At 46.6% G+C, this 9,013-nt stretch overlaps 1 protein-coding gene across 1 annotated transcript in view; it reads right to left on the reverse strand.

The window, feature by feature from the left end:
• Positions 1–237: 237 nt before the first annotated feature.
• LOC135827054 (uncharacterized) overlaps positions 238–9,013 on the reverse strand; it is a 32,918-nt gene continuing 24,142 nt past the window's right edge. The window contains exons 9-10 of the mRNA XM_065339577.1: positions 972–979; positions 238–270 (exon numbers count right to left, since the gene is read on the reverse strand). Coding sequence (XP_065195649.1) covers positions 238–270; positions 972–979 — 41 coding nt within the window. The remainder of the gene's footprint in view (positions 271–971; positions 980–9,013) is intronic.

Below are 9,013 nucleotides of genomic sequence, written 5' to 3' on the forward strand. Positions count from 1 at the left end.
TTGCTGTTTGCAGGGAAATGTGTATTTGCAAGTTTAGAGATTAGACTATCTGTGTCAGCAAGTACAGTGTTGGCAGTTTCATGAATGATGTTTTTAAGGTGAAAATCTATAAATCTAGAAGACGGGGAGGTGCAGTATCCAATGCAAGAGACAATTGGTCTACCCGGTACTAAGCCGTCAACAAGTTTTTTGTGGATCACATGTTGATGTTTTTTTTGCATAGTTATAAAGAGTAGATTATCGCATCAATTCACGAGGGAACACGATGGCCTAACAGTCGGTAAACACAGGCAAAGATGCAGCACCAAAAGGTGGTGGTGTGGTGCTAAGTCTCAGACCCAATGGCACAAGCAACGAAAACCCCATTGGCTCCACCGATGTACCCCTTGTGCATTTTCAAATTTTCACGAGTTAACTGTTTAATACTGTTGGTAAATATATAATATTATACGGGAATCTGAGATATTTGGCGACCTGGTGAGCCCCTGAATGCTTCCAAGGATCTTTAGCACTAAGTAGTGGATTTTGGGGAATCTCAGAGCTACGAGAAATATCGCTAAATGGGGCAGGTATTTCGCGTATGAACAAGACCAGGCTATAAACTGTCAGGTATCCACGCATAGAGATGCCCGTGTGTCTTGGAGGACAGGGTCCAGTCAGTGTTCATCAGGATCAAGTGAGGACGGACAGTTCTAACACTCTCGCCGGGTGGTATTCCAGCGCCAGAACGAAGACCATGGTTTACAACCAACAACGGAAACTTAGTGACAGTACCTGACGCCCAGCGGATCTGCTTCATTCCATCAAGAGCAGACATGGTGACGAAAAGCAAAGCTGATCGACGGTGAGCGTAGCGGAAATGTGCACAAGCTATTTCCCAAGGCCACAAAGAATGTGAGAATAAGAATAGAGAACAATGGGAATGAGGGCACTACAAAGTAGTGGTGTGAGTTTAGACGCACTCCACTGACCTGTGATCCTAGTACCAACATGACACCATGCCAGAGCACAAACAAAGGAGATGTATGGGGAAAGATCAAACCAAAAGCCAAACACATGTTTCTTACATGACACGTGATCGTTGCTGGGGCCATGGCCAATAGGCGATCTTCTCGCAGCGGGCATAATAAGGCCATCAGGACCGTTTGACGTCCTTTCGGGAGTGTCAGGACCGTTTGACGTCATTTCGGGAATGTCAGGACCGTTTGACGTCATCTCGGGAATAATGTTTCGACCTTTCGACCTTTGACCTTCCCTAATATGTTGCTTCGCGCTGTAAGAAATCATTTCAAGCACGCTCTGCCTGTCATGATGGCTGAATCTTGCCCTCGCCTGCAGCCCTCGGGCTGCACGCCCTTGGGCTGCAGGCGAGGGCAAGATTCAGCCATCATGACCTCCTGAGCCTGCTTGGTTACATACATTAAAAACAGAGTTATCTAGCATGGATGACATCATATCCCTTTAAAGCTATATCTACAGTAGGTACACTGTATGCTGTAGTTACAGTGTGTACTGTTCAGCATGTGTGGGCACAGTCACGTGACACGCTTTACATGTCAAATCCCTATTTTCGCCATACTGAAGTACATGTAATCCCGGCCAGTGTCCACTTTGGTATCCGGATAGTTAGGTGCATCACATTATCTGTTCGAGACATTTCCAAGTGATCAATTCATCGAGTGACAATTTGCGACAGTGCGGTTTCGTGTTATCACTACCAGCAAGAAGGTCAACTGTTAACTTGTAGTGTTCCAAGTCTACACTATGCACAAGACTGGCAAACTCTCAGCAGGTCAGTCAGTGTGAATACCCGGGTATCATGAACTGTAGATGTGCACTTGCGAGTTGTGTTGCATGTTCAGCCAGTCAATCCGTATCATGAGCAGTAGCTGTGCGGCGTAGGAAGTCTACGTGTACAACACATGTACATGATTGTACATGTCAGTGTCTTGTACATGTCAGTATCCTGTACATGATTGTGTTTTATGGCTTCGTGGAGTACAGTAGTGATCGTGTTCTAGTGACGTCATGACAGTAGCTGGATGATAAGTCGTAATAGTTCATTCGCTCCCTTGTCACTGGACAGTTCTGTCCGTTTGGTTTTAGCGAATTCAAATAAAGAAAACAACAACAACAATAGTACAGTCCGTCACGTCAAGGAATGAGTCTGGCTGCTCTTTGCCTGTCAAAACTCTTGACTGAGTCATTAGAAAAATTGCAAGAATCTTCACCTGTAGGTCAGACCCAGAGTCGACGTGAAGAAAATGTTTGAAACATGGAAGTTGGACGTACTATCATGTTTGTAACTGAAGTGGTGCTGAATATCATTAACCAGTACATCTACATTTTATATGTAAGTGGTAAACAAATTTCCGCTGTGTAAAATTTTGCGAGAATAATATAATATAGTTTTTTTGTACGTGTATATCTAGAGTGCGGATGCAAGTTTTTGCGCTCCGCGGTCGAGTTTGTTTCGCCGGTGTAGCTGCCTTCGGCAGGACCGCACCTACACTGATTTGTTCTAGTGTTGATGTATGACTCAATAATATGGCGACTAACGAAGATATGGACTTAGCTCTGCTGACATACGAGGAGCTGCTCACAGTTGCCCGAGCTACAGGACTGACCAACCCGGAGACTATGGGCCGACAAGACTTGGTTGTTGCCCTTCGCAAGGAAGGACTAGGAATACGGAAGTCACCAGACCAAATGGTAAGCGACCTGCTCTCCACTTTTCAGCTCCTTAACGAGACTATAAAAGGTATGGCTTCAGAAATAGAATGTCTTTGAACGAGCAAGACAGACGCCATTGTCTCCTTGCAAGTAGAAGTTGCTCAACTGAAGGGAGTAGAAGAGAGAATGCAGTCCACAAATCCCGTACCCGTAGCGTCCCCAGCTTGCACTGACCAAGAGAAATTGTACAGTAGCACTGCAAGGAAAGCTGCCTCACCAACAGGCACACACACCAGCACGGACGGTAGTACACGTACTACTACAAGAAGTAGTACCCCAACGGCCAGACCTGACCTGCCCGCCAAACCTCAAACGCAAGATACAAGCACAAGCGACAATGGGTGGCAAAACCCACACCGCCGCCGCCCTGCACAAGCCGACACCAACACTACCGGTAGTCCACTGAAACGCACTATCACAAGCCAGTTCACAAAAGAGCCAGCCCGTACCAAACGCACTGACCTTCAGGGCGTGGAGCGGGTGAAGCGCACGGCTTTCTACCTTGGCAATGTAGACCTTGGATGCGATGCTGCCTCAATTGAACTGTGGTGTAAAAAGAAAGATGTCGAAGTTTTTCACTGCTCAATCTCAGAATCACGGTACTTTGGTACAGCTTATGCCCACCTGGTTGTGGGAGAGAACTGTGTAGACAAGATCCAAGGGCCTGGTTTCTGGCCTGACAAAATTAGTATCCGGAAATGGAGGTTCCACACTGACCAGGCTGAATCTGAACAATGAGTAAACCAACACCTCAACTTGACCCTAACGCAACACCCTTCTATCCTTCAACGCCCCTAGCCTCCTTTCCCGTAGCCTGTATCAATGCACGTTCCCTTAGAAACAAATCTGCTGAGCTATCCGACTTTCTCACGACCAGCTGTCCCCTTGTTGTTTGCATAACTGAAACCTGGTTGTGTCCACAAATTTCCCTCTCCTTCCCAGGCTATGAATGTTTTCGAAGGGATCGACCCACCTCCGAGAATAAAATTAACACCAACGACTTCCTGGCCTATGGCGGTGTTGCTATCTTAGTAAAATCAAGTGCATTTGGTCCTATTACCCACCGTACAGACCTACATCTTCCGCAATTCGAAGCTACCTGGGTAGAGATATCGCCATCCACTGGAACCTCTGCTTGCCCCACGCGCCAGCAGCCCATCCAAATTGCGGCTGTCTACCGCCCACCGTCCACCGACCCGTCGGTGATAGATAACTTTTACGCCTCGTTTCAAAGCTGCTTGACTAAAATACGGACCCCTGGCTCGCCAGTCCTCATCATGGGAGATTTCAATGCTAAATGTTCCACCTGGTATGGAACAACAACAGACACTGCAGGCCACCACCTTTCATGTCTTCTTGACATGTTTGCCTTGCAGCAACACGTCACATTCTCGACCCACCGCTCCCACAAAGGCAATGAGGCTGCTTTGGACCTGATGATCACTGACACTGCAGCCAGCATCTGCGATCCGCGCCCCTCAGCCCCTCTCGGTCAGTCGGACCACTCAATTGTTCTCGGCCGTTTGTGCATCCCGACATGTACCGCATCACCACCTGCACCCAACACTACACTGCCCTCCCATTCCTTCCAGATACCTGACTTCAGTCAGTTTGACATCTCCTCCATTCTTCCCACTCACCTAGTTGCTCTAAATGAATCCATTGCTAATTTGAACTGGCATGCTGCTCTCCAGTTGAAGCTTGGAGATCCAAACCGTACTGCTCCAGCATTTTATGACATCCTTCATAGTCTATGCTCCGCTTTCCTACCCACCCGGTCGCGCTCTTCAGCCCCTAGACGACGTACACCAAGTCCCCCGTGGCTGACACGTGCTGTTAAAGCTCAGCTGAAGAGGAAGCGAGACTCGTACAGCTTGTATCGCAAGTATCCTACCCCTAGCAATCACGAGCATTACAAGTGCGAACGTAACAGAGCACGAATCCTATCTAGAGAGGCTCACCGCCAGTATGTGTCCTCCATTAGCACTAACCCCTCATCCATTATTGCATCCACCCCTAGTTTGTTCAAGTTTGTTAAGCAGCTTCGTTCGCCGACCCCTGTTGGAAACCCTATCATCACTGAACTCCATGAAAATAACACAGTACACAACGACCCTACCCAGATTGCCAATGCTCTGAATCGCCAATTCATCAGCTTTGGAACACCGGATGATCCTGCATGGTCTCTCCCTGGTATTCCACACCACGGGCTCCCAGCACTACCCTCTTTTAGCACAACTCCCACCGCCATTGCCCAACACATCCGTCGCCTAAAGCCCAAGAAGGCGGCAGGTGCAGATGGCATATCCCATGAACTGCTAAAACCCCTGTCTCCTAGTATAGCTATCCCTCTCAGCCTAGTTTTCAACCAGTCCTTCGCCACCGGAATCTTCCCTGATGTCTGGAAGGCAGCTGTGGTTGTGCCTATTTACAAGAATAAAGGCAGTAAACTGTCTGCATCCAATTACCGGCCGATTTCACTCCTTTCCACCATTTCAAAGCTCTGTGAACGTGTGGCATTTGGCCACTTATACCAACATGTGAACCCGGTCCTTGACCCGTCACAGTCTGGATTTCGGCGAGGCGATTCGACCGCCTGGCAGTTGCTGAGGCTTGTGCAGAAGCTATATGAATGCAAGGATCAGAAGCAATTTAGCCTCCTATGTTTTTTCGACCTCAGCAAAGCATTTGACACTGTATGGACAAGGGGTCTCCTCCATAAGTTAGCAGCGTTTGGCGTAGCCGGGACGTGTCTGCAGTGGCTCACCAGCTATCTCACTGAACGTCGACAGAGTGTCCGAATGGGACATGCCCTGTCCGCCCCTCTAACAGTCCACTCTGGAGTGCCCCAGGGCTCTATCTTGGGGCCTCTATTGTTCATCGTATACGTAAATGATTTGGCAGGTTTGGATCATACCTCACTCTACGCGGACGATACAGCGCTCCATATAACCGAGCCAGGCTTATTGCAAGCCTGCGACTCGCTACAGTATCACATTAATCAAGTTGTGCGCTGGATGTCGAAGTGGAAACTCCGCCCCAATGTGTCGAAAACGGCAATCCTTTGTATCCCCCCACGACCCTCCAGTGACCTCACCCTCCTTACGACTCGGCTTTTTACTTTCCCTGATGATCCCATTGCTATCAACATTGTTAAAAATCACAAACACCTTGGTATATTTCTTGATGAACACTTGTCCTGGGATTCGCACGTAACCTATATTGAAAAGCGAGTTTGCTCCGCGATAGGCTGCATTCCTCCTCACATCTCCCATCTACACCATGGTTGTCGAATACAAATTTATCACTCTTATGTTCTTCCTTTGTTTGATTACTGCTCTCTCGTTTGGTCCTCCGGTCTATCCTCCGCTCTTATGCATCGGTTAGAAGTCACCCACCGTAAATTACTTCGATTAATATTTCGCATGCCCCCTCTGACCTCCTCTCAGACGCTATACATTTTGGCTTCCTCTTCCCCTCTCTCAGAACGCTTTCCCCACTCGGCATGCAAATTCATTCACCGTATTAAGCTTCAACTTGCTCCTCCTCATGCACTTGCGCATTTAAGCTGGTTCAATAATAGCTCGCGTACTAGATGTTCTCTCCATTTCCCACTTGCCAGGTCATCGATCCTTTTAAAATCCCCTCTGTTCAAGTCCTATTCTCATTGGTCTCGGCTTCCGCAGGAGGTAAAGTCTCGTGACACCTTCGCTGCATTTTGTTCCATTCTGCCCGCGCCTAAGTTGAATTGAATTGAATTCGTTGTTTTCCATTGCTAGCCTAATCTTCATACTGCTCTCTCCAGGTTCCTATAGTACTCCTTTTGTTTTGTTTTCTTTTCTCTTTTTCTTCTCCTTCTTTTTCTCAGTTGTCCCCACCATGGCTGGTTAAAATCGCCCGCATCACATGCTTATTGGCACTATGTCATCGTGATTGTGAAATAATAATAATAATAATAATAATAGCGCTAACTACAGGTACGCTCACTGAAATCCGACCAAAGGTGCAAAACTAGTGCCCTGGACCAGTAACAATTGAATCACTTTACTGGTACATCTTTAAGTTCAGCCGAATGAGTACCATGTTTTATGTAATGGTGTTGATGCTTCACAATAATGTGTTACTTTGCCCGTACAAGAGGCTCAAGGAGTTCATTCCTAAAACAATAAAAAATTATAAAATTAGCACCACTCCCAGGACGCCAATACCCCATTTGTGTCGCATCTCGTGGTTATTAGCAGTATCGCTAAAACAACACCCCCCCCCCCCCCTCACACACACACACCAACACTATCCCCATGGATAGGAGTCAGATATCGCCTAAACCGGTACTAGCGCTATGGAGAAGCCTAGGGCGGAAATCTGTCATGTTTCTCACACGTAGATATACCGGTGCGTCTTGGAGCACAGCGTTCATTCACTGTTGAATAGGAGCAAGTGAAGACGTGCAGTTAGAACTGACTCATTGGCTGCAATTACCGCACCCGAACGAAAGAAGGCCGACGTTTGGAATCAACGACAGCAATTTAGTGTCAGTAGCTGAAGTCCAGCCGATCTATTCCATTCCGTCTACAGCAGACATGGTAAAGACGGTTGATTTGTTCTACTGTCCTTCTCAGGTCAGTAACAAGTACCAGACACCCAATCTAACCGTAGTTTGGAAAAATTGTACACCCATTTCTTGGAAACCAAGGAAGGATTGTGAACCACTTGAAAGTTTCGTTGAAGTGACGTTCAAGTGTAGAGCATTCAAGACAGACTTACCGTTTTGTGAGACGTTCAAGAGGTTACTGCGCGCATTGAAGCTTGATTACGTACCCCGTTGAGGACAGTCGGCAACGTTAACAATGATAAACCGTCCTGAGGAATGCATGACAATGGTTACCATGGAGACGAGGCTATAATGATGGTTTTCGGGATATCTCTAGGTCCTATGACCTTAACGCGCGCGGGGGTTTGACGAAGAGCTTCACACCCAGTCAGCTGTACCAAGCATCCATAGTGAACTGGCTGCGACGTGCAAATTCAGAACTTTTTCCTAACAAAAGACGCATGCTATACAAGCTTGAAGGTGCTCAGCTAATGAGTGAGACTGTATCATTGAATTGGACTAATGATGTCTGGTCTGGTCTGCCTAACGTAGATTTTTGCTGTCATCACAAGACAAGCCCTTTGGATTTGAGTTTACTGCAGCGGAACCTATGCCTCGTTTTCTTCCTAGGAATAGCGAGTTTTGTAGAATTTACACATCCATTACCAAAGTTTAGGAGGTTTGACATGTTTCAAATCAAAATCGACTTCTGTCAAATCTGTATACCAGTGGTTATAGCTGTCCTCAGATTCCTTCTCAACATGTCGTCCCATTTTCACTTTTTCTTGCCAATTGACCATTCATTCGGGTTACGTGCTATATGTAGTTCATACAACAGTTATTATGTTAACTGGTATTCAACGTGGCCTGTTGGATGCTTGTATATTCCAGACAATCTCTTCTATAACAGGGATCGCCCCACGTTACGCATTGTTGTCTTTCCTTATACCCAGCTCATGTTAACCCCCACTAATTCCTGTGATCTATAACTGGTGACGATGTATAGGATATTGACCAAGAGGAGGTCTATATTTCCCATATAGACCAAAGTCGAGGTCAATATCCTATTTATCACGATTCCTTTGCCATAACCCCAAAATTTGAACAATTAGGAGCTATTGTAACCTTTTTAGTATAGCACATAGGATGTTGCCTATTTTGGGTACAAGACTGTAAGAACAACAGGGTTCAGCATCTGCAGCACAGTGGCTGGGTGGTATAAGGGGTTGCTTGAGGTTCATACTGTTGTGAGTTCGAATCCTGCTTGTTCTCTTCCTTTGTCTTCTTTCTTTCAATTTTTCTTTTATAAGTGGAGAGAAAAATTCTAAGTCCCTCCAAAGTCGAAAGATTACAATGCCTAAGTGGTCGATACAAGCGGTCGATATAAGCGGTCGATATAAGCGGTCAATATTGCGGCGATATGGGTAATATAGGACCAGTCAAGGATCACGAGAATTAGTGGAGGTCGATATAAAAGAGTGTTAAATCTCCTTATCGCCTTCTTAGTAGTGAGGTTCTGCCACACGGTATAACGTGCCAAAGTACGTATGGAAACTTCGCCGCGGTACGGGATTTAGTTTGATACGGATTTTTTCATACCGTTTTCCGTGTGAAGCTCGCTTCACACGGACTGGACTCCGTGTGAAAAGTGAGCGTACAGAGTACATGTGGCGGGGTGTTCGTGCATGC

The sequence above is a fragment of the Sycon ciliatum genome, chromosome 11, assembly GCF_964019385.1.
Source record: "Sycon ciliatum chromosome 11, ocSycCili1.1, whole genome shotgun sequence".
In the NCBI taxonomy this organism is placed as follows: Eukaryota; Metazoa; Porifera; class Calcarea; order Leucosolenida; family Sycettidae; genus Sycon; species Sycon ciliatum.